The sequence below is a fragment of the Argopecten irradians genome, chromosome 5 (genome assembly GCF_041381155.1).
Source record: "Argopecten irradians isolate NY chromosome 5, Ai_NY, whole genome shotgun sequence".
Lineage (NCBI taxonomy): Eukaryota > Metazoa > Mollusca > Bivalvia > Pectinida > Pectinidae > Argopecten > Argopecten irradians.
In genome coordinates this window covers 19692366-19719786 of record NC_091138.1, presented here as the reverse complement: position 1 = coordinate 19719786, position 27421 = coordinate 19692366, and the positions used below count along the sequence as shown (strand labels likewise).

At 33.8% G+C, this 27421-nt stretch overlaps 2 protein-coding genes across 2 annotated transcripts; one reads left to right on the top strand and one right to left on the bottom strand.

The window, feature by feature from the left end:
• Positions 1-894: 894 nt before the first annotated feature.
• LOC138323142 (tissue alpha-L-fucosidase-like) lies at positions 895-12400 on the bottom strand. The gene is made up of 8 exons (XM_069267538.1): positions 12009-12400; positions 10578-10684; positions 9607-9737; positions 8607-8740; positions 7966-8063; positions 6489-6621; positions 4373-4543; positions 895-3882 (listed from the first exon to the last, which is right to left on the bottom strand). The coding sequence occupies exons 1-8, from the start codon at positions 12353-12355 to the stop codon at positions 3543-3545; spliced, it is 1461 nt and encodes a 486-aa protein (XP_069123639.1). The 5' UTR covers positions 12356-12400; the 3' UTR covers positions 895-3542.
• A 175-nt stretch (positions 12401-12575) lies between these two features.
• On the top strand, positions 12576-27127 carry LOC138323144 (uncharacterized). Its single transcript, XM_069267540.1, has 13 exons — positions 12576-12918; positions 14319-14442; positions 15032-15130; positions 15368-15433; positions 16130-16195; positions 16601-16692; positions 17067-17164; positions 18004-18194; positions 18539-18613; positions 19217-19336; positions 20571-20702; positions 21320-21450; positions 24219-27127. Exons 1-13 carry the CDS (start codon positions 12806-12808, stop codon positions 24349-24351), a joined length of 1440 nt encoding a protein of 479 aa, XP_069123641.1. The 5' UTR covers positions 12576-12805; the 3' UTR covers positions 24352-27127.
• Positions 27128-27421: the final 294 nt, after the last annotated feature.

Below are 27421 nucleotides of genomic sequence, written 5' to 3'. Positions count from 1 at the left end.
CTGAGTCAAAGGAACTCGCCTACCACCTCTGGTTCAAAGTAAAATCAGACTGAGAGTCAACACTGGAGAAGTGTGTGGTATTATTGTAGATCTGTATATATATATATAATGTAATTCTGGGAGAAGGCATTTCTAAGTTGAGATAACTTGTGCCTTATCCCTGTTGTTATGTTGAACAATAAAAATATGTTTAAATCAATCAAATAAATCAAATGTGTGGTGTCAAACTGTCAACTTTCCATGAATTGGTTGACACTGCTGAAATCTGACCATTAGCATGCATGAAGAGAATCTAATTTTATTTAAATAAGATTTCTGACTTTTCAAGGATCAATACTGTATAACCAGTTACTTATGTCAGTCAAAATTTTCCTGATTTCAGTTAGATAGGTAGATTAAGCAATTTTTCAATATTTTGCAGATAAATATTCCATGATCATATAGCAATGACTTATGAGATCACGAAAAATATCATTATATATACATATATATATATATCATTCCTGCGAAATAACTGGCTATACTTCATAAAATACAATATATAATATTGTAACTTGACTCATTGAATTGATCGCTACAATCATAAAAATCTTCAGAAATTAGAGAGTAGTCAATAGTTTGACTGTTGACAGGCGAGGAACTTTTGTATACGCTAAATTGTTGACGTCATAATCAAGTGTTGACGTCAGAAACACCATCATGCGAGACCCAAATATTTTTTCGACAAAAGTTATTCTCGCCAGAAGCTATGATATTAAGTTTAACATCGTGGTTCAGGTAACAAAGCAGTTGTTAGAACCAATCTCCAGCCTGTGGATTGATAAGGCATAAAACAACCTTATAATGTGTATCATCGATCTTCATTTAACACACAAAAATTCAATCAAGGTAGTCTTCAAAATATTTCATATTCTTTAATATTAAAAAAATATAAAAAGACAATACAAAAGCAAAGAACCGGAATGTATGAGAATGTACATATACATAGAAAACCAATAAGGAGTTAAACTTTGTTTTTCTGAAAATATAGACTTATGTATATTGCATGTGTTAAAGGTATATAAAATATAAGTCAACAACAAAGGATTTCAATAAATTACATTTCAGTGATCAAGATTGTTTGGTCTAAAAATTATAGTACTTCTTACATTAAAGGTAAGTCATGTTCACACAATGTCTTTGAAAAAGGAAAGAAAAAGAAAAAGAAAAATAAACTAACATGTACTTCCTTCCTATTCAGGAATTGTCAAAGATGGAGGAAAACAACACCAACAAACGGACAAAATGGAGAAATGAAGAAGTCATACAGTATTGAACTTGTCTGTCTCAATAGCAGATTACAATATATCTATAAATAGCGATACTGTTCTTGTCACAGATTAATATTTGATGCAATAAGAACATTTTTTATTTTTATACTCAGTATTGTTTAAAACCATCAGGAAATAGAAAGACAAAATTTTCAATGATTTATATAAGGAATATACAGTATCACAGTGACAATGGTTAGTATAACAAACATACAAAATCTCTTCACTACTTACAAATTGATCATGGTATGAACATCTCTATATATACATAATGATATGTATGGTCTAGCAAATGAATGAAAAATGTTCTGTACAGTCAAAACCTTAACTATACCATCTGGTGAATTTGCATATTGTCATATTGACCATCAGGGTCAATTATGGGGTACTAGGAATGTGGCAGGATTTGGATGTGGAAATCAACCTGAGTGCTAGTAGAACAAGGACATAGTCATTCAGATCCCCCGCCAATGGAGATATCAAAGCTGAAGTAAGTTTGATTGTGGAGACTTATGTGTATAAAAAAAACCCAGGAAAAAGGAAGTTGAGCTAAAGAAAGGTGGTGTATAATTCAAGTAGAGCGGGGCTGCAATTGTTGAATCAGGTATACAGCCTTGACATTTATATTAGACTATATACACAAAGATGGGTGGAGTATTGCAAAGTAACATTTACCATGATATTTTCAGCAATGTTTCCATGGTAACGGAAAAAGTGCAAAAAATGAAAACCTAAAAATAGCAAAAGGTACTACTAGACCATAAAAAGAGTGTGTCTATGAAGTTTCGTGGAAATATCTCTGCTGGTTTTAGAGTTATGCTCCGGAAATGAACCTGCTACAAAAATATGATATTTTCAGCAATGTTTCTATGGTTACAGAAAAAAGCACAAAAAGTGAAAACCTAAAAATAGCAAAAGGCACTACTAGACCATAAGAACAATGTGTCTATGAAGTTTCATGGAAATATCTCTGCTGGTTTTAGAGTTGTGCTCCGGAAAAGATTCTTACGCAAAAATCTGCCATTTTCAGCAATGTTTCCATGATTACAGAAAAAAGTACATGAAGTGAAAACCTTAAAATAGCAAAAGGCACTACTAGACCATAAGACTAATGTGCCTATGGAGTTCCGTGCATATATTTCAACCGGTTTTCCAGTTATGCTGCGGAAACGAACCTGGTACAAAAATATGATATTTTCAGCAATGTTTCCATGGTTACGGAAAAAGTGCAAAAAATGAAAACCTAAAAATAGCAAAAGGCACTACTAGACCATAAGAACAATGTGTCTATGAAGTTTCATGGAAATATCTCTGCTGGTTTTAGAGTTGTGCTCCGGAAACGATTCTTGCACAAAAATCTGCCATTTTCAGCAATGTTTCCATGGTTACAGAAAAAGGTACAAAAAGTGAAAACCTTAAAATAGCAAAAGGCACTACTAGACCATAAGACCAATGTGTCTATGAAGTTTCGTGGAAATATCTATTCTGTTTTTAGAGTTATGCTCCGGAAACGAACCTGGTACAAAATATGATATTTTCAGCAATGTTTCCATGGTTATGGAAAAAATGCAGACAATGAAAACTTAAAATTAGCAAAAGGCACTACTAGACCATAAGACCAATGTGTGTATGAAGTTTCGTGGAAATACTTCTACTGATTTTAGAGTTATGCTCCGGAACCCATTTGTATATCCCCCGCCAACTTCGTTGGGCGAGGGATAAAAATCACTGACATACTGTCAGTACCTGGACTGCAACTGAATGGACATTAAAGTCATCATTTTACATCCTGATAAACAGTTGTAGTCATTTAATTTGATGTTTTGTTGAAAGAGGAAAACTTAATACCATATTTCGTGCTGCCACCATTACCGGCTCAGATCTGTTCCATATAGGTTTTAGATTAGCAATGGTCCAGAAGGTAGAGTGCTAGTTGTAGAAATTCAGATACATTAACCACTATACCAACGAGCAGTGTAATTCTTTTGATATTCTGAGTATTTCAGATGACATTTTAATTTTTGCATTCAGAATTGAATCTTTACTTTGAGTGATTTGTAATAAATCTCAACTCAAAAACCTAGAGTTTAAAATAACAAATATGACTGAGGACATTCAAATGACATGACTTGCATGATATTTCCAATGGAATGTATAAGTTACTCCAGAAACCCTGTACATTTTGTATTACTAATACTGGTTAAGAAGTAAGAAATACTGTTTTAGAGATTTTTAGTTTCTTGGAGGATTTCCCAAATTTATCGGCACAAGGTCCTGTGGTGTCACCACACGTTCGAAGTCAGGAGACACAAACTGATTTTTCAGGTTGATCATTTTGAGGACCCAGGCATCAGTGGATGGCAGATGTAGGAATGGAATATCAGGGAACACAATGTTCAGGGTGTTGTTGACATCTGTTGTGAACTTGAAGTTACCACCATCGTAACCAAGCATCTGGATTTCTGTGGTTGCCATAGGAATAGGGGCAGATAACTGAAGGATGTTGTTCTTTGGCCAAGACAGAACGATTGCATACACATCAGTGGCGTTAACAGTCCTCTGTGTCGTGTACCTAGTAAGTAGAGATAAACATCAATGGAACATTAAAGATATATTTTCTATACCAATACCTTAGTACAGTAAAACATGGTTATAGTGAACACATTTACAACATTCCATGGTTATAACATAGTATACGTTGCTCTCTGTCAAGGTTCATATAAGTCTTAGGGCAAAGGAATATTGAAATATCAAAAACATGACAGTCAGGTACTCTTGCCACTTTGACAGTAAAATCCAAATTCCTTTGTTAGCAACAATTTTATGTTTTCTGATACATTCCATTTCAGTCATCAAATCAGAGAATGACTAACATGAAACTTGATGGAAGACACCATACAAAAATTACAATCAAATTACGATCAAATATGTGATATGCATACATTAGTAAAGATAATATCTACACATCTAAAACATTAAAGTTTTGACTTTGTATTTGATTTTCTGACCTGTCATCCCTGATTAAAGGTAAATATGAATTCCTTTTGCTCTTTTATATTTACCAGACATCTTTGGTGATTGTATCCTTTTGCGTGTGCCAGGGTTTTGAAGCGTAAATGGCCTCGCCGTTGGTTTTCATCCAAGCTCCAAACTGCCTCAGTCTCTCCTCAAACAGGGGTAGAATGAGTCCGTCTGCTGTTGGTGGGACATTCATCAGCAGATTACCTCCACAGCTACAGATAGGATAAAGATGGTGTTAGTGATCTGGTAATCTGGTCAGTGAAAATAGTAAATCAGGCAAAAATAATTACTGAACTGTTACCATAGTAACCAAAATAATAATAATAATAAAAACTAGAATATGTCTGTTAGACATTAAGTGCTCGCTAACTGCTTCCTAACCTTAATTTCCAGTATGAAATCATCCTATGTAACAGGTGTACATAGCACTTCACTCATTATCCTTAGGACTATTGCAAGGAGATGGTTTACTTTCCTTTACTTCATCAGAACTTTAAATGTAAAATTACTCTGAACTTTGTTAAGTGTGTTCTTTGTTACATAGAAGTGTGTTTATTATCATATTGGTATGATAGACTTGTTTCGCTGTTCAAAATAGTCATCCGCTAGAACACTACCCAGTCTCTGTGCACGTGGTGACTTTTATTACCTGTGCCATGCTTGAACGCCTTTCTTCTGATGTATATTAGATCAAGAACTCAGACATTTAGACTAATATTTTATAATGTTTTTTATTCCGTTTCTCTTACGCAAGGCTGTGTAAGTTTATAAATATTTATTAGAACTGCAGTAAATGCGGCCTGTGGACACAGTAAGTTAGTAAGCGATAGTGCAACGTACACTTAGGACCTAGGATGATGTGAAATAAATTATATATATTCTCCTAAATAACGCTGTAAATGTGGCAAGTACTAAAAGTTATCCGTTTCGTCACTTTCTTTTATTGACTATATAAACTTGATTTGTATTGTATTGTTCCGTAAGTTTCCAAAGTTGATCAGATGCAAGAGTTTCTATGGTAATCCGCTTGAAGTTTACACAAAACCAATGTGTTTAGCACTGTATAATGTCACTGTTGTTAATTTATAGTAGATTATCACTGACAAGTATATCATAGTATATATGTTTTTGAAAGGTTGGTCTCACTAAATCACGGCGAAATCTAACACTGACATCCGGTATCGCGTGCGAAGTTGGAATCAACACAGGGTGATTCTCTTGTACCATCCATCTTCATAGAAGGGAGTAAAATAAATCACAATATTCCGACATAAAACACCAGCATATTGTACAGTGTAATTTAGTTTTCTTTTCTTTAAAGATGCTCCACCGTCGACAGAGCATAAATGATATATCATTTGAACTTTGAACAATAATTGGTGTTTAATCGTGTATCATATATTTGCCCAATTAACACAAAAATTATATAAAATAATTTACTTCACCTTTGGTGCATGTGCAATCAGTACTTCATTCCATATAGGATATAGTGCCGCGGAATTTTTTCGGGATGCAATTAATCATTTTTCATATCTTTAGAGCGAATAGTCGGGCAAAGGAAACCAGTCTAAATACGTTCTTTGGCCTTGTATACCATAATGATGGTCAAGTTCTGCTTACGGTGTCCAGTTTTGACCATTGAAATTATGGGGAAGCCCCGTGTAAATTTAGCACAGTTCTAAATATAAATTCGCCTAACTCTTTGAAAACGAGGCTGCGTGGATATGCGTTAAGAGTGAACTGCACTGATAGCCGGTCGGGAAGACGTATTAGGATTCCTATAATATATATTAATTTCTTCGCATACAGAGCAATTTTGATGGGAGATTTTATTTTTCTATTTCATAAGAAATTGTACTGGATATGTTAACACCATTTTTACTGACTCAAACTTTTCAATGGTGATAATGGTGTAAAGTGAGTAACTTTTGTAACTGAAGAAAAATACTAAATCGCCTGCTCCTGTTTTTGATAGTGAAAAAGTACCATTTGTCAGCGGTAGAGCATCTTTAAGCTAGTTTCAAAGTGACTGGAAATCTATGATCATTATATCTTGATATCAAGACAGAACCATATTATAGCAATTGTTTATTGATTAGAAAAGCATGTAAAAGTGCATTATAATCTAATCAGAAGAGATATTTTTTAAAGACCAACCTGACAGTCTGAGCAAGCTCTGTTACAATCTCAAGAAGGCTGTATATGTCACCGGACATGATCTCACGACGGATACCCCAGCACTTTTTGTCGAGTGTCATAGCATTCTCCCATTTATGTGGTAGCAGTCTGCCTGTAATATGAGCTATGATGTTAATAGACATTACCGTTAACATGAACTACATATTTACCAGAATTGTTATCAAGGACATCTTGATGAGGGGCAGTGTGACATCAACTTGATGTTTATAAAGACAGAAATTTTGTAGAAAGACCATGAATATTGACTATTACGTGACCATGTATCAACCAAATAACCATAGTTAAACCATACATTATAAAGACATTTCTGCTTAAAGATGCTCCACCGCCGACGGAGCATAAAAGATATCCATCATTTGAACAATAATTGGTGTTTAATCGTGTATATATATGCCTAATTAACACAAAAATTAATATAAAATAATTCATTTCGCCTTTGTTGCATACGCAATCATTACTTCATTCTATATAAGATATAGTGCCACGGAATTTTTTCGGGATGCAATTAATTATTTTTTATATTTTTAACTTAAAGTAAAATTAGAAGCTTAAACTTTTCAATGGTGGTAATGGTGTAAAGTAAGTAACTTTTTTAACTGAAGAAAAATACTAAATCGTCTGCTCATATTTTTGATAGTGAAAAAATACCATTTGTCAGCGGTGGAGCATCTTTAATTATCATCATCGATTTACTAGGGGTTACTCTTAATGTCATTATATTCACACCTGGATCACCATTATTTGGTTATTTGTTGTACAGCACATTAAAGGACCAAACAACCTTCTAATCGGTTGTCGTAGCCTTCAGCTTTACTATGACATAGGCCTGCATAGAACGAATATACGTACCCGGCCTTCTACACCTTTCGACCGGGTGCGAATTGGTCCCTATGTGTCCTAGTGGAGCAGTGCCTCCGAAAATCACTCGGGCACAATTTTCAATACTTTTTTGTAGGTTTCCAATTATTTTGTGCGTATACAAGCATTTACATATTATTTTTTGTCAAAAACAAACATAACTACCATTCTTAATATCTACCATACCGCTCACAAAACTTCAAATTTATACTTTGTAGACTTGCTGTATAAATTCTCTTCAGAAAGGCCTGCATATGTGTATATGTAAAACAAAATGTCTCGTTGAGAATTCGATATTTTATATGGTTCAGTTTTATTGCCTAGGAGGTAAAAGATAAAAACAATACGATAAAATGCATACAAACATTTAAAATAACGGTTTAAATAACCATTACTTTGCTTTATTAGCAGTAATAGGCACCTATTGTAGCTCTAAAGACGACACCATTATCTGTCTAAAAGTCTTTTAAGCTACAATATTGCAGCTAAGGCCTGCGGTGGATATTACACAGTAATAGTAATCCCTGGAGTATAGAGGATGCTTGATTACTAGATAGCGGGTTGGATTATGACCTACCTGGGTTATACCGGTCCTTACAGTTCCAGTATCCACCATGATGACAGTCAGTACCAATTCCCCATCGGTCGTTTACCACCACAGAATCTTTGACAGGGCTTAACATGAAAAAGAAATGAGATTTACTGAAGAACTCAAATGAAATATTGTGTCCTAATGTCTAAAGTGAAATTTGGTCCCTAGATCTGATTGGACCTTTCCATTGGACTACCAGTAGCTACCTTGAACTCAATGGAATTGCATTGATTGTCAATCAATGTTTTTGTAAGACAGTGTTGGAATAAAAAATACACCTTGGAATAAAAAACAAAAGATATGTGTTAACAGGATATTTTAAGTTAAACAACACTGTATCTAATGTTGTCATTTAAACTGAATTTGTGTGTATAATACATGTACATTTGCAACATTTAGGATTTATCCAAGTGATGTAATGTATAATGTAGTATCATTTACAAGACCAAATACTGGTAGGTGGAATTTTTAATTACATCTTCAGTTGTGGTGATATATATACCCAAAGGGTTTTCTTTCAGAACGAGAGAAAATGGTAAATTTAGAAATTTTCAATAATATTTAATAAGCCACATTTTTTAAATCATTTCATCGGAGCATTGAGCTTTAGTTTTCCATTGGTGTACCTTTCATTGTACAGCCAGGCCAGAAAATTTGTTGAGTTCCAGTACACATCTTGTGCCATCCAATGTCCATCAGACCAAATGACCTCTGGGTGGTAGTTGTTGACCAACTCAAACAGCTCTGGCATGGTCTTACTCTATCAAAGGGAGGTAATCAAGTTTAGTTTAAACAGCATTTATTCATATATATACAGTATATATAATACATACATACAAAACATAGAATATTTGGGAATTGGGGAAAACAAGTTTAAAGCTTTTATAAATTCCTTAATCAATCTTAATATCATACCTGCAGTACATTTAAGTTTTTTCTTTCTTCTAATAGTATTTATTAATTATTTTTTCAATCTTCTCAATCTTCTGCAATGACATGTAATTATAATGGAATTATGTTTTATATTTCAATTCTTCAGTTCTTTCAAATGAATACCTTAATTAAAGCAAAAACGTTCATCCTTTAATTATTCTCCGACACAATATGTGAAACTAATTACAATAATAAGACACTGTTATTCCTCAATTAATGAAAACAGGGGAGGTATTAAATTGTGTTTGATCATTTATTAATTCAAAGATAATCATATAATTATACTTTAATTTCTAATTACCAGAACAGGTTTTTTTCAGTCTTTATCAAATACGATAGGAAAAGTGGTATTCTTATGTTTCATCTATGAGAGTTCAAAGAGAAGATAACAATGCTTTATCCTTTTCTTCCTTCGGATATCTGTGGTATATTCTGCTAAACAACATGGGAGGGAAATGATAATACATTGTTCCTTTTCTTATCAAATGAAGGGATATATTATGCCATTCAATGTGATACTGAGAAAATCAGGTTTTGTTGCTGGTAATTTCCATGACTTGCGCAAATTTTCTTCATCACTACCTCCAAAAATATGTGAAAGGGGAGATAATCACATTTTTTTCTATCCACCCCTCCTGGGCTGTAATATAATTACCATTATATATAGCTTTAATAATTTAGAAGTATACTTACCCAAACAAAATCTTGAGTTTTGAAATGGTTGGCTTGGTCTTGGAGAAATTCAGGATTGTAGAACTCAAACAATGAATGGTACACTCCAAATCTCATATTCTTCTTTTTCCTTACGGCCACAGCCAAATCACCTGTTGTAGAGACAAGTATATACTGGAACAGTGTTCATTTTAACCATTGTCAGAAAATCATTTAAATTAATCTGATTAAATTACAGATCATTGTTGTCACTATGTTTTATAAGAGAATCTGACAACATCCCATTAGGGGTCAGGTGACCTTTGGAAATGGCCAATCAAAAGCTGCTACCAGAATCTTGTCTGGGGACGAAACTGATTCAAAAAGTTGTCAGAATTGTTTTCATGTCCATAGTCATCTCCCCCAAAGAGCGCAGCAAAGCTAATTGTATATGTATACTGGGACCAAATGGCTTTTTCGATTGATGAAGCAAGGTGTAGAAAATGCATTTGATCTGATGAACAGGTTGTATAAAGGTCATCTGAACATGACCCCTGATGGGATGTTGTCAGATGCTCTTTTGAATGGAGTGGTTATAAGGATCTGTATTTTAATCAGATTGCCATTTATAAACAAGCCAAACACTAAAACACTATGTCAAATGCCAGGTCTTCAAATCAAATTGAACAAGCAGTTCCAAATTAAACCATTAAGGTGATTGTTCTTTTAACTTAAAATTATCTTAAAAAACTGAGAAATACATGCATGTTAAATACTGACTTAATGTTTCATAATGATAATTGATTTATAGTCTAAGCTGTTGGAGGGTACTACCGTAGATTTGATTTTAATGTAATACAACCTGAAAACAACATTGCTTAAATTGGCAGGTGACTGATAAAATTTAAATCAGTCTACAATAGTAAACAAATTTGTGCATGGTTTTTATATGTCACCAGACCATAAAATAGTAATGATGATCAAATGAAATGCCATAAGTAATGTAATTGTACCTAGGAGATCTCGCTTGGGTCCCACATCACCAGCATTCCAGTTCCAGGAGTGTTTGGAGGGCCATAGAGTAAAGCCTTCATGGTGCTTGGTAACAAGAACAATGTACCTGCAACAAGTGATAAGAATTCATAAATAATAATTACTTTAATCTTTTATACTGTCATCTTCTGTTTCAATACATTTACATTAATCTGATAGCTCTAAGTCAGGTTTATGATACAAGAAATTGTCATTTCAGAATTCCCATTTGTTCTACAGTACATGTACTGTACTATGGTAGCAGAAGAACCTATTACACTTCTGACGACCTTTGTTTTATTTTTCCACAATAACAGTTACTGTCAATATGTACAGATGATGATTGTTACCACAATAAATATGACTCTATACCACATGATTGTGACAATAATATATTGCATAAACACATGGAAGAATTTTTATATGCTTGTGCTATATATTATCAACATAAATTTAACAAACTGTATGTCAAATAATATGGCCAAAATTAATGCGTCGTAAAACAAATGACATCTTCACAAATGTCTTTATTGGATCACTGTGGTTGTGTGACTAGAGTGTTAGAACTGATTGTGATTTTTTTTCCTTAAAATTTGTGGATCTATGAGATGTACTGTAGTATTCTAGAGTGATATTTTTTTATCTAATGTTACATGTATTGTATTTAATTTTTAATTTTTATTTTCATTGCCTTAAAAATTTTAAACATGTAGAAATATCATATTAATTTACAACATGGTGATTAAAACTTAAAGATGCAGAAAATATAAGCCCAGATACTCATTTCTTCCTTAATACAGAATCAACAGATCAGTGTTTACCAAGATGGAGCCGAAAGGAAGGACAATTCTTGTATCTCAACTAGGACATGTACAATCATCGGAAACAAAAAGGAAAATATTCAGAAACATTAAGGACAGTAATAGTCGAGCGGAGTAATCAACTGCCCAATAAGAAATGATTCAACAAAAATGCAGCGTGAACATGAAAAGGAGCTGCTAAGCGAAGCGAAACGGAAAGAAGAAAACAAAATGGAGGAGTACATTTAAAGAGTTCGTTGTCCACCCTTGGATAGAAAAATGATGTGTCTTTCTAAGACTGATGTCACGATACGAGGATAAATTTTATGCATTCAGACCAATAAATGTACTTTGTCAAAATGTATATTTTAAATGTAATTTTTTTTTTTCACACAGTAGAACTGAACAAGAACAGAGAAGGAGTGAATATTAAGTTATCATGCAATTCACATCAATATTTAAAATGACAATGGTTTTGCCTGCGTTCATAAATTAAGTATACTTATAATTACTTATACTTCAGATGGGGTGGGACAATACGCCCCCAACAAAATGTCATTTAACGGGCAGGGTAGTCAAATTATTAATTGCTTTTTAAATACATTTTTGTACCTTGCTCCAGCTGCTTCAAAAATGTCTGCCCACTGGTCAGGGTTGTAAAAGGCAGCATGGAATTGAGGAGCAAAATCAGCATAAGTGAAGTTTGGAGGGTAGAAATCTTTCATGAATTTTACAAACAAAGGTGTGTTGGTTTTCCACCAGTACCAGAACCATGGGGATTCAGCAGTCGCTGGCACCGAGAAAACTCCCCAGTGCAAGAAAATTCCTACTTTCGCTTCATCAAACCAGCTCGGTAAAGGCCTTGAGTCTATTGAATCCCAGTTGGCTTCATATTTAGTTGCGGAAATGGAAGTAAACACACACAGTAAGCAAAGTGCAACGAGCACTCTTGCTTCCATGTTTGTAAACAATCGATGATTTCTGGTCCGTGAGCACTCGTCACATATCGGTAGCTTCCGTGAAAACAGGAGATTGAATCAGAGAAAATTACGAAAACGTTAATAAGATATGTTTAATTGGTGTGCATTGATAATAAACAATAAGATCAACTAAATGATTGAATCGAACCAGTAAAAAGCGAGACATAAATTAAGGAAACTAACGCTGAAGACCAATTTCTACTTTCGGTTTCGAAACGAGGCCTGTTTATTACCGCCTCGATTTCAAATCGAAAGGAGGCGGGGCTACCACAGGTCACTAAGACTTTAGCCTAAGAAATGATCGACTTGCGGCTGAAGACGAAGTAACCTTGGCGCATTCTAGAAATATCGATACTCTAGGATTTAGAGGAAACTAGACCTATGGGATTTGCGTAACACGACTGATTTACAACACCAGAGATCTACGTGATGGGGACATACCCACGTGTGATCAAATTAGAAGGAGTGGACGTCTACCCAGCAAGAACCGACGGACTTATCGATGTTTTCAACTCCCCTAATTTCACCCTTGTCAAGCCAAGGTATAAATATTGGTATTGCTGTACTGTGTTAATATCATTAACATTTTTGTTTGCACTCATGCATATTTTCATTTTCTTCATGTGCTATATTATAACGTTGAAAGGCCATTTCTGACTGCGCCATATATATATTTACCACGCTGATAAGCCAAAGACCCAATAAAGACTAATTAATTATATCTACCGGTAGATATCTAAGCATTGAATGCATTCAGTTGGCAATTATGGGAGTATGAATGCCAACTGGACAGTGGCAAATTTATAATGAACTGAAGTGACAATTGTGACGTCACAGTGATAATGACGTAGTCTGCTAAACCTGCTTATATTATTAGATTTTTTTTTAATTTTGCCAAATATATATATGGAATTAAAAAAAAAAACTTATAATATGGGCAGGTTTAGCGGACTAATAATTACGTCATAATCAAGAAGCGGATGGTAGTTTATAGACTAATGAATGCCAACTTCAGTTGGTAACATTACATTGTGGTACTGCAATGAAAACATAAATACCAGGTATATAATAGTATATTATACACTAGTGTTGGATCTATTCTTGATTTTAATCAATAATGATTATGATTTTGCCAAAGGCCATTGATTATGAGAGGTAATAATCAATTATTAAAATGGGAGATACATTGTAACTTGTGCTTAATGCAATATATATGTGCAAAACCACATTTCAAAATGCCATAGACATGTAGATACAATAATTTGAATTTACAAAATAATTACTTCTTTATACTGTTGGTTCATCGGATATCTTTCTAATGTTCTTCAGAAAAACTAAAAGGTTATATATATAAATATGGTAGAGTTTTATGTAAATGGTATCCGGTTCTGAAATTGATAATTAGTACATTATGTAGGTTGTCCTAAACCGATCATTGATTATGATTTACAACCAATTCCCAACACTAATATACACGGTAGTGGGTCTTTGATTTAATTACCAGCGTGCTAAATACCCAATGGCTGTGACTTCAGCTAGGTCACATTTGACATGTTTTTCCTGAGCAGATGAGACAAAGTATAGATATGAACTACTCCAATAATAAAATAAAGGCTCCTCAACATCCAAGAAGTGTTTTTTTTTTCCTCCCCTTTATTATTGTGATCAGGATATCAATGTCGCCGACATGTTTCGATCCCTAGGAGGCCATCATCCCACAATAAAGGAAAAAGAACACTTCTTGGATGTTGGGGAGCCTTTATTTCTTGATATAATGTTTTCAACATAGGAATGAGCTCTACTGAATACAGCAAGGTATCTATCCATGAAGTGTACCACTATTTGAAACAAGATGAGCGTTGGTTCTCTTCTTTATATTTTATTTCTCATGGTTTGGATTTACATAATCTCAGATTTGTGAGACCTTAACGTGTCTTTGTAGCTGGGTAGCTGATGATGCCGTTTCATTTTGTGTCCTGTGCAACAATAAGTTTAACCAGCTCCGGCGTAAACATCACTGTCGTCAATGTGGACGGGTCATGTGTGGAAAGTGTTGTAGTGAGAAGGTAAGACCTACTGTGATGGTTTTTTAATTTAATGCTGTACGCATTTTAAATTTCTAGCCAGTAATTTGATTGATGAATATACTCTATTCCCCAGGTTCCAAAATATATTAGCAGAAACCGGAAAGAATTCAATATATTGTAGAGTCTAGCTATTGAAGGCTTAAGTGGCATTGGTTGCATCATTCGCTGACTTGTTTCAACTTTGATTTCCATTTTTTGATTGAAAAAGTTAACCCTATGATCCTTCATACAATGACTTTGTTATAGTCCGTTACTATAGAACCATAAATAGTTAGGGAGATGTATAGGAGGCTTAGGCTTTGATCTTGAGTTTTGGATCAAGGTCAAGGCTATTTTTTATTATTACAAAAGAAATCTCGATTGTTTTATTGTAGTTGCACTCTATATCCAGAATGTTTGATGCTTTATAATGTAGAAACTTTTTTACCAATTATAGTTTTTTAAACAACAGAAAGCTACTAGGCGAAAAGATTCTTGCAAATATCTAATTTATATGCACTCATAACACAAGTTTGTAAGTAAGTTCATGTCTCCTGCAAAATTGTACTTTTAAGTTTTCTGTTGTCAGGTGATGCTTCCCCAATTAGGTGTTTCCCAGCCAGAAAGAGTTTGTGATTCTTGTCTTCCAGTCGCTAACCTTGTAACCAAATCTCGATCCTCAGCATTGGTAGGTTCAGCCTCAAGGTTGTGAAAACAGTTTACTATCAGTATTCTTTGAGAAAAGAATATCTGATAGCAAAAATGAGTTTATTAATTTGTGTTTTTAATTTTTGCTGATTTCATTTTGTCTTCATTTGAAATGTGTCCTGTTGAAACTTTGATAATTTTGTCTATATCCAGTAATATCGTTTCTATATCCATTATCTAGTAATTTAACATCCTGTCATTGCCACTTCCTCTTCAGCAACAACAGATGAAAGCTGCCCAAGGATTAGTTAATCAGCTGATAGAACCTCATGGCTTATGCAGGGTAAGTTAGATGTTTTATTTAATCAACAGTTAAGCTACTTACTGGCATATATAGAACCTTGTGAAATCATCTCTATAATCCTTAATAATGCAAGTCAAACTTGAAATCAAAACTTCTTCATTTTCAACACATTATTACTTCACCATTGAAAGCTCTATAAAAATAAACCTCAGTTCACGAATATAATATCCTAAAATCTTGATAATAAGCCTGAATCGAAAATAAGACGGTCTTGAAAGTAAGTCTTGGATTTCTTACAGACTAATATTGTATCTTAAAAATATGCGGACTTTGAAAATAGGCCGTACTTGAAAGTAAGCCTTGGATTCCTTTTAAGGAAATTATCTAAAACTAAGACAACTTTTCCTGATGTGTGGTCAATAAAAATTATTATAACGTTCTGTAGTGGTGATGTTACATATAAGATACATACATATGTATAGATAAGTGCATATTTGTATTAATTATCAAATTTGTCCATTTACTTACAGGTAGTTTATTTATTTCTTTATTTTGTTTTAGTTTGAATATTCGAAAGCAAGCCTATCATACCTTACAGGATAAATGACTTCAAAAATAAGACAGGGTTGAAAATAAACCAGTCTTGAAAGTATAAACCTGGGATTTCCTACCAAAAAAGGATATATGCTGCTGATTATTATTGAGATATTTGGGTATGCATTTTCTCTTTATAAGGTTGTAGAGCTTGGAGGTTTGCAGACTATGGTGGCATTAGCAAGAATTGAAAATGATGCACTTGCGGTAGGTACCATGTGCTCTATATATGGTAAAGTTTGTATTACTTACGGCAGTTTAATGTTATTGCTTATATTTGTTTTCAAGTGTAGGATAACATGGATAGGAACTGCATGTGATCTAACAGTGGCTTAAAGGTTTCACAGGATAGTGCTGATTTTAGTAGGAATCAGGATTTGACAAAAAAACATATTGTTTTTGTATATTTTGTTTAATTAAAGTAATTTTGGTGCGATTATTTATTTTTAAGAATCTAAAGTCATCCTCATTGTTGAATTGATCCATTGTTGATTGTGATGACTGTATAAATGTTCTATGAGTTATATCTTTTTATTGCTTCACTGTGACCCTTGTGTTTACATCAATGTGCTATGAGATATATTGTATAATTGCTCTACCCTATTTTTACAGAAATGTGTGATGAGCGGGCTCCATCAGTTGGCCATGCATCACCCGCTACACACCATACTGGTAGAAATCGGTGTCGTCTGCGCGATTCGCAGGTTAGTTCTATTTCTTGTGAGATTTTATCCCAGATGGAAAATCTGGTTGAAACATTTGTTTAAAAGGAAGAGTGGTCGGAAACTTTTATTATTTTTAGGCATGCATCTGAATCACATTGTCATTTTATTCATTTATTACCTCAATATTAATGTTGGAAGTTGAGAATTGTTTACACCAGGGTTATCTTTATGCCAAGGCAACTTTTTGTTTGTCGATGCACAGAAACCAATCACTTATGTGCTTTGTTTGCTTTTAATGATAACCATTTAAAATATGGAACCAAATAGGAAAACTTGGTTTAATTTGAGCTGTGTTTTTGTAGCATAATTGACTTAAGTAGTATTTAAATGCAGTTATATCCCCTTATTTCCAGTATACTGATGAGGCCAAACAGCGATGATGACCAGATGAAACAAGACGGTATTAGTGCCCTCATGATATTCTGTAAATCACCAGAGCTGAGAGCCAGAGGTAAGACCATATCTCTATAGAAAGGTAGAAAATATAATACTAGTAGTTCAATTCTTAAACTTAACTCAGAAAATAACAACAAAACATTTTGTGTTAGTACACACTGACTCCATCCTGACCTGTTTCAAAACTTCTTTCTTTAAATCGCCGTAAATTTTTTTTGTCTTCCGGCCCCAATTTCTCGAAACAAACTTAAGTCAAAAATGAAATTAAGACAAAATTATTAACATAGATTGCATAATAGAAATAACTTAGAGATGCTCCACCGCCGACAGAGCATACATGATATTCATCATTTGAATAATAATTGGTGTTTAATTGTGTATATATATGCTAATTAACACAAAAAATAACATTAAATAATTTATTTTGCCTTTGGTGCATGCACAATCAATACTTCATTCTATATAAGAAATAGACTGGCACGGAATTTTTTCGGGATGCAATTAATTATTTTCAATATTTTTAACTTGAAGTAAAATTAGAAGTTCAAACTTTTCAATGGTGGTAATGGTGTAGAGTAAGTAACTTTTGTAACTGAAGAAAAAATACAAAATCGTCTGCTCCTGTTTTTGATAGTGAAAAAATACCATTTGTCAGCGGTGGAGCATCTTTAAGTTTTGACTTACTGGTAAGTTGTTAATTTTGTTTCGAGAAATCGGGGCCTGAGAGCCGAAGATTTGTGTTCATTAAACTGCTATTTTTCAGTCTATAACTTGATAAACAGAATAATGTCGTCAATGACAAATATATTATATAATGGTTATATATAATAATATGAGTAAACCTGGACACATTATACCAATGCACTGTTACTGAGTATTTAATGATTTATACAGTTGTTAAAGATGGAGTTTTAGACCCAGTGTTGAAGTTGTGCGGCCCTGATAACAAATACACTGTGGCACTTCTAGCAGTCAGTACACTGGGTATGATAGCTGAGAACCAGAATACTCACTCAAGTATCGTGGAGAGTGAACACAAAGTCCTATACAATATTCTCTGTCTCACAGCCTCCAGCGATGAACAGGTGAGTTAACTTCAATGAAACTGAAGCCTAGAATCCTTCAAGGACATGTGTCTTTACCAGTCGGAGAGTTCAACAGTTTTTCTCACATACAAATATACTAAATTAAAAAAAAAACAAGTTTTGTTATTTCTTCAAACATGAATTGCTAGTAGCCATAATACCGGTAAATATCTTCTTCTGACCATTCTCTTTATCATTTACCTGCTTTAAGTATATGTCTATTTATAAATTGAGTTCTACAATTATATATACTTAAACTGGTGTAAAGTGAAGGTCATTTGTCTAGGTGTATGCTAACATTTTAAGGATGAATTCACTGACATCTCTGTCATATTTTTTAACAGATGCAGGAGGTATCACTGAAGGTTCTGGCATTTCTCTCTCTTGGGTCAAACTTCCACATGCATAGGATCATACAGGTTACTTAACATACTGACTTAACATAATTAAAGAAATCTAAAATCTTTCAAGATTCTTCTTGTTATCAAAACTTATATATGTATATCAACATATTGAAGGTGCTCATATAAAATATTTATGATACAATATTACATGTACACACAATAAATGCCAAATTTGTACATTGATGATTAAAACGTTGAAGCTACTAAACAAATCCTTATTCACAGGTATATATACATGATGTCAGCCTATTGGATACTCCAACTTAACATTGTACTTCCAAATTTTCTAAAAACCTGACATGTTTTTAATGACTCCAACTCTTACTCAAACTAAAGAACATAATCACATGGGCCCAGTTTCATCAATATTGCTTAACTTGAAATTCTCCATAGGAAAGCATTACAGAAGTTAAATGTTAAAGGAGTTTTCCTAACATCTTTAATGCTTTACTATGGAATACTTCAAGTTAAGGATATTCCTTAAAGTTAAGGAATGTTGGTGAAACTGGACCCAGCTTCCAAAATATTTTGTTCTTTATGTATCAATCTTTTACAATGTTTTGCCATGTATTGAGGTGACATTTGCAATAAAAGTTTATATCAACTTTGATTGAACAGGAGGATTTCACCTCAGGACGAAGTTTAATGAAGGTTATGAAGAGTCAACCCCATAATGATCAGGTTTTGGTGAATTGTGCTTGTATCATTGGTAACCTAGCAACAAGTGCAGAAGACCAGGTAGGTTTTATGAGCAGTGTTCTCCCTTAAAGACATTTTACAGCTGGTCTTAAGGACCGACTGACCCTAAAAGTTACTGGTCCTGACTGAAAGTTACTGGTCCTTACAAAATTACAATTCATTCTTGTAGTTTATATACTAGCAAATTAATAATTTTGCTAACAAAAATATCCACATACAAAATTTATCTGTTTTAGTATGGTCCGCTCTCAACAAAGTTGACTGAAAACCAGAATATTACGAAAATCTGTCTTGTACAATTTGATCTTCAACCTTTCTACATTGGAATGCTACTGCTATTTTTGTTTTTGTATATCTTAAGTAGTCTATCAGAACTCGACCTAAAGTTGCCGGTCAAAGGACCAGTTGCATGGCAAACATTGCCTGTCCTACTATTAAGTTGTCGGTCATGGGCAGACGGACAGGCTTTAATTTCAAACACTGTTTATGAGGAGTATGAAATTGAAACAGATATAGAAATCAAAATAAACAGTCTTAGACGAAGAACGGCACCGAGTTAAAAATGTTTGCTTTCTATTCTTTGCTGACACCTACTAGACACAAATGAATTTAAAAATTGATGTAAATTTAAGTAAGGTTGAGATGTTTTATATTTTTACCATGGTAACCTGGTTACTTTACACATTAGTCAGGTTTTATTATTTTTCTGTGTGAAATCGCTTTCTTTAGCATTTGTATCAATTTTATTAAAACTAAGGGAATTGATGTACATTTGTATTGTATAATTTGACACATCACATGTTCCAATAACTGTTACCATCCAATTTAGATTGTGTACTCTATATAGAAGTTTTGATCAAAGGATGGCAAATTATACAATAGTAAACATCCAATGTCATTTAGTTGCCATGGATACCAAATGAAATGTCATAATGAACATAAACAAAATTTGTTTATAAATCATTGGTGAGCATGTTTCAGGGATGGCAAATTTAATGGTCCTACTTTCAAAAGTATGTTATTTGGTTGTAATGGTTGCAGATAAGGGGTAGCCATTGGCTTACAGTTCTAGTTTGTTTTTGTTCAGTAATATGAATAAAATGTTACATATAGTGGCATCTCATAGTACAGATGAGTAAGTTACTGTTCAATGTCAGCTTATGTCATGTTGGTGTTTTTGTTGCACGAACTGAATATTAAGTGCCTTATTCAATGACACTATTTTATTGCTATTGACATTTATAATAATTCTATCATTGATGATTTTACTCAGGGAGGCCTACAGGAACTTATGGAGTGTATGTGTGAAGTGCTGAAATCTGGCGTCAAAAACAAGGAACTTGTTATACAGTTAGCTAGAGGCATTGCAAACTTTGCTAAATTAGAACAGAACACGGATAGATTGGTAATATATTTTACTTCATTTAGGGAGTGTTTTTTTTATAAAACTAACAGAAATACTATTGAAATATCATCTAAAAAAAGCTTCAGATGGACTTCTAACTTAATATTATTTATATGTAGTATCAGGGCAGATAGGTTATATAAGAATCTAGATTCAATAGTTTTTATAAATACTTAACTGTAAACCAACTGTATTTCGCGTCTAATAAATTTCACGATTGCCATTTGATACAAGTTTACGAAGATTAGTGTTCACAGATTTATAAACATTTCATGGTAATACCTCGCTTGATTGAATAATTGATGTGATGTTTATATCAAGTAGCAGAGATAAACATCCACAAAGAGAGTTGGTTTACAGTACTCTAGATTTAATTTGATATTTTTACATAAAGATAAATTTGGTCATTCTATTTCTATATGCATACCAAGTATTTATATTGCAACAGAACATCTAAGTTCTGTAGCGTTAGAGATAAAACGACATGAAATTTGCTCTCAAAATGATGACGTCCTAATGAATACCTACCCGCAAGAGCAGATAACTCTGTAATATGCAAAGACGGAATATAAGATGAGAAATTTACTTCAAACTTTCTCTCTCTTTTTTTTTTGCAGATGAAGTACCTAACTGTTATTGTGTTTAAATGTCTCAAATCCAGTGATCATGTTTCAAGAATGCATGGTATAAGGGCCACTCTGCATTTGTTATCTCATCGACCAAAAACTACAACAGAAGAACTTACCAGGTATGAGATGTCTTCATTGATTAAGTTATCTCCTTTAGATGATAAAGTTGTCTCCCTTAATGGAATTATCGCCCTTTATTTACATAGTACCACCGAAATCCAAAAGCAACCATGAACCTTTACTTTAGTATCAATTATTGATTGTGTGAATACAAGTGATTGTGTGAATACAAGTGATTGTGTGGATATAAGTAATTGTGCCCCTAAACAAATGTTTTTAGGTTTTTATTTTTTGCATTTTTTCCGTAACCATGGAAACATTGCTGAAAATATCATATTTTGTACCAGGTTTGTTTCCGGAGCATATCTGTAAAACCAGAAGAGATATTTCCACGAAACTTCATAGACACATTGTTCTTATGGTCTAGTAGTGCCTTTTGCTATTTTTAGGTTTTCACTTTTTGTGCTTTTTTCTGTAACCATAGAAACATTGCTGAAAATATCATATTTTTGTAGCAGGTTCATTTCCAGAGCATAACTCTAAAACCAGCAGAGATATTTCCACGAAACTTCATAGACACATTCTTTTTTAGCCCACCATCATCAGATGGTGGGCTATTCAAATCGCCTTTTGTCCGTGGTCCATCGTCCGTCTGTCCTTCCGTCCTTCCGTCCGTCCGTTAACAATTCTTGTTACCGCTATTCCTCAGAAAGTGCTGAAAGGATCTTTCTCAAATTTCATATGTAGGTTCCCCTAGGACCCTAGTTGTGCATATTGCATTTTGGGACCGATCGGTCAACAAGATGGCCGACAGTCGGCCATCTTGGATTTTGATAGTTGAAGTTTGTTACCGCTATTTCTCAAAAAGTGCAGAAGGGATTTCTCTCAAATTCCATATACAGGTTCCCCTAGGACCCTAGTTGTGCATATTGCATTTTGGGACCAATCGGTGAACAAGATGGTCGACAGGCGGCCATCTTGGATTTTGATAGTTGAAGTTTGTTACCGCTATTTCTCAAAAAGTGCTGAAGGGATCTTTCTAAAATTTCCTATACAGGTTCCCCTAGGACCCTAGTTGTGCATATTGCATTTTGGGACCGATCGGTGAACAAGATGGCCGACAGGCGGCCATCTTGGATTTTGATAGTTGAAGTTTGTTACCGCTATTTCTCAAAAAGTGCTGAAGGGATTTCTCTCAAATTCCATATACAGGTTCCCCTAGGACCCTAGTTGTGCATATTGCATTTTGGGACCAATCGGTGAACAAGATGGTCGACAGGCGGCCATCTTGGATTTTGATAGTTGAAGTTTGTTACCGCTATTTCTCAAAAAGTGCTGAAGGGATCTTTCACAAATTTCCTATACAGGTTCCCCTAGGACCCTAGTTGTGCATATTGCATTTTGGGACCGATCGGTGAACAAGATGGCCGACAGGCGGCCATCTTGGATTTTGATAGTTGAAGTTTGTTACCGCTATTTCTCAAAAAGTGCTAAAGGGATCTTTCTCAAATTTCATATACAGGTTTCCCTAGGACCCTTGTTGTGCATATTGCATTTTGGGACCAATCGGTGAACAAGATGGCCGACAGGCGGCCGTCTTGGATTTTGATAGCTGAAGTTTGTTACCGCTATTTCTCAAAAAGTACTGAAGTGATCTTTCTCAAATTTCATATACAGGTTCCCCTAGGAACCTTGTTGTGCATATTGCATTTTGGGACCGATCGGTGAACAAGATGGCCAACAGGTGGCCATCTTGGATTTTGATAGTTGAAGTTTGTTATCGCTATTTCTTAGAAAGTACTATAGCGATCTGTCTCAAATTTTATATATAGTGTGTTTGAAAAAGTTTGAAAAGCAGGGAAAAGATCCCTCTTTCCATTGTCAGACCCAGATCATTCTTTGGTCGGCGCCAAGAACCCTCTGGGATCTCTTGTATGGTCTAGTAGTACCTTTTGCTATTTTTAGGGTTTCATTTTTTGCAGTTTTTCCATTACCATGGAAACATTGCTGTAAATATCATGGTAAATGGTAAATGTTACTTTGCAAAACTCCACCCATCTTTGTGTATATAGTCTAATATAAATGTCAAGGCTGTATACCTGATTCAACAATTGCAGCCCCGCTCTACTTGAATTATTTTCCATCTTTCTTTAGCTCAACTTCCTTTTTCCTGGGTTTTTTTCATACACATAAGTCTCCACAATCAAACTTACTTCAGCTTTGATATCTCCATTGGCAGTGGATCTGAATGACTATGTCCTTATTATTTTTCGGGTCGATCCGAAATCCAAGATGACCGCCACAGCAGTCATCTTGAAAACACATTTTTGAACTTCTTCTCTAGTTCATGTAGTGCGATTTAACTAAAACTTGCATGAAATGATCCTGACATGTTCCTGACAAAGTATTGCACAGCCGCTTATCTTGAAAATACATTTTGAAACTTGTTCTACAGTTATACCGGTGATATTTGACTCAAACTTGCCTAAAATGATCCTGAGATGGTCCTGAAAAAGCGTTGTTATTATTAGGGTCAATCTGAATTCCAAGATGGCCGCCTCAGCCGCCATCGGGAAAACACATTTTGAACTTCTCAAGTTGTACCAGTGCGATTTGGCTAAAACCTGCCTGAAATGATCCTGTCAGATATGATCTTGACAAAGTGTTGTTACATCTCTCGTTGATCCCAAAGATGGCTTCCATGACACCATATCTAATTAATTACCTTTATGACTATTGCCAAAGTAGTCAGATGACCGTTAAGGCTCTTGGGCCTCTTGTTTTATTTAGACTCCTTGTGTCATAACAATTCTATCTCTGTCACCAGAAATGGTGCCGAGGAGCTATTGGAAGGAGTTGCAAAGCTGCCAGGTCTGACCAAGGCTATAGAGACCTCCCTACTGGCTGATGCTCCTGAGAAATCTTCTTGTACTCCGCGCTCGTCTGGTCATTACCACTGACCGGTGATGGGGTTAAGGCTGAAACATATATCATGGCTCATGGCTAGCCTGTACTCTGCTGAATAGAAGTTGCCTCAATGTCCAGTGTCTTGTACTAATCTATGCTGACCAGTGGCTTTAATCTATATATAGACTTTTATCAAGTTTGACCACATATACAATATAACTGCTGAATCTAAAGGTATTGACATTGTGTTGGCAGAAATGCTTTATTTTACAGTCATACTATGTAATAGATTGTTTTTGAAGTGCAATTTTCTGAATATTTTTTATTTCTTGTTTTAACAGTAAGCATTCCCATTATTTTTAGAGGAGGTTGTACCATTTTACTGAGTTTCTGTTCATGAAGATTTGTTTGTTAAGTGCAATGATGTTTTCATTTTTAACTTTGAAGTATACATTAATAATGTGCAATACTTATTTCCTGCTTTTCCTGATTTACATTAAGATATTTTACTTAATCTTGAATCATAAAAAGACATTGGGCATGCTCTTTAACTTTGTGATATTAAAGATGCTCCACTGCTGACAAATGATATTGTTTCTCTATCAAAAACTAGGAGCTGACGATTGAGTATTTTTCTTCAGTTACAAAAGTTACTTATTTTGCACCACTGCCACCATTGAAAAGTTTGATCTTCTAATTTTACTTCAAGATAAAAACATTAAAAATAATTACGATTTTTTCGATTGCATCCAGAAAAAAATTCATGACACTAGGCCTATGTCCTATATGGAATGAAATACTGAATGTGCATGCAACAAAAGCAAAATAAATTATTTTATATTATTTGTTGTGTTAAATATAGACATATATATATATACACGATTTAAAACCAATTATTGTTCAAGTGATGAGCATCGTTTATGCTCTGTCAGCGGTGGAGCATCTTTAATGATTCTCTTTTGACAGAGAAACGAATGTTTATGCTACTGTTTTGAGGTAATGATAAAATTTCCGTTAATAATACTCCAGTAATTTATTCTAGTGATTTGACTTTATTGTTTTTCACATTTCCATTAAACATCATTTAATTTGAATAATTAGTTTTTGCATGGCAGAAGCAAGTCTTTTCTCTGTGTGTTTGGAGCTCATTTGTTCATAAAGGCAAGGTAGTCTTCTGTGATAGAATATGTCTATATGGATGTATCGTGGTATACGTAATCTGAGAACAATAAATGTCTTTATAAATGTATCATGGTATCAGTAATCTGAGAATATATCAAGCAATACACAAGGATATCAGTAAGTCTTCCTTATATGTTATGGAAATCTTGTGTAGAGTTCATATCTAGTTACTGAATAATTAGGTACCTGTCATTTTGTGAGTGTTCAGCATCATGTATATTCCGGATCGTTGTAGTATTGTTACAGTTGAGTGATAACAGCGAGTCCCCTTACTTGGATAAGCCATAACAATATTACTGTACTTTTTGATGAAGTTCATGCAGAAATCCATATTTGTCATAAAATATCTTGTAAATGAAATACAATCATTGTTCATTGCTGCATTTTGTTAGTCAGAACATTCTATCATAATTGATAAATATATATTGTGTAAGCATCCACCTCCCTTTTTTATTACATTAGATACTGATCACGGTAATAGACATGTACCCGGCAGTAATACATGTAGTCATAAGATAAGGACGTTAAAAACGACGTTCTGATCAAACCTTGTGACAATTCGTTTGAGTCGAATTCCGATTGAGTCGAATTATTTTCGTTGGTCCGTTGAATTTTGAGATAACGAGTTTGGACAGTACAAGACAAAAATGCTTCATGTCTTTATTTTTCATATATTTTTGAACCCAATAAATACTTACCTCATTTTTCATTCTTAGTGTTCATGATACAAATTGTGTCAAATAAATCGTATAAAGTCTGTGCATTATGATAGTTGTGTCAAATACATTATATAAGGTCAGTGCATTATGGTACATGTAGTGGTGTCAAATACATGATAATTGTGTCAAATACATTATATAGAGTCAGTACATTATAATAGTTGCTCGTCATTGTATTTAGAATGCATTTGTGATAGTCAATCATATATAGAGAATGCATATATGTATGCAATTTATTTTATAAGTATATAAATGTATATATTAAAGTTTTAAGATTAGATATTTTATAAGTTTTTATATTTGCAAAAAAGAATAGTTGTTTTACTGGTAACTTTTGAAAAGGTATTCCTGCTGATTTTTAATACTAAAACTTTTAGGTATTATGTTTATTGTCACTATTTCTAGTTTGTTGCGGATCTTTCTCAAATGCCACCTATGTACGTTTTCTTTGTTCACTTATAGTTAAGTAAATTGAATATTAGGATGTTTTAACCTAAGCAAACTTAATGTTAGGAAATTTTTAACTTTTTCATGTCTACATATTGGAAATTCAAGAATAGATATTTCTCAAATTCTATTGGTAATCCATAACGAACAACTTATCAACAAAATTTGTTGCTAGTTCATCTTTTAAACTATTCCCCTAGGACTTTCCTTGACTGTTCATGTATGTATCATCCTCAGTTGTCAAACAACAAGTGTAGAGTTAAAATGGATTTACCAGGGTAAATATATCTTATTTATGACACGATATTTATTAAGCTTGTCCGTTAATAAATCAGCAGGAATATCATCATCAAAATATACCATTTACATTATGTTGAGGAGCAGAGATGTAGCTAATTTGTATATTTGTTTTCGTTATTAAACCAAATTTGTTGACTTTATTTTTTGAAATATATGCATAAGAAATAAAGCTGGATTATCTTAAAAACATTCTATGTATTTTTTGTCTGGTTAACGACTATAAAATATTGAATCTTGACTACAAAGTACTAGACAACGACAACCAAATATTCTGCACTGCCTACAAAACAAAAAGCATAAACTCATAACATTTTTTTTTTAATATTTAAAACTTTTTGCGGACTTGTCCAATTATAAATTGACTTGAACTGCTTTCCTCAATCACATTTGATGTCGTTGAAATACAACAGAGTCAATATTATGATAACGTTGATTTATTAGATATCTGAAATTATTAACATATTTATCGATAATA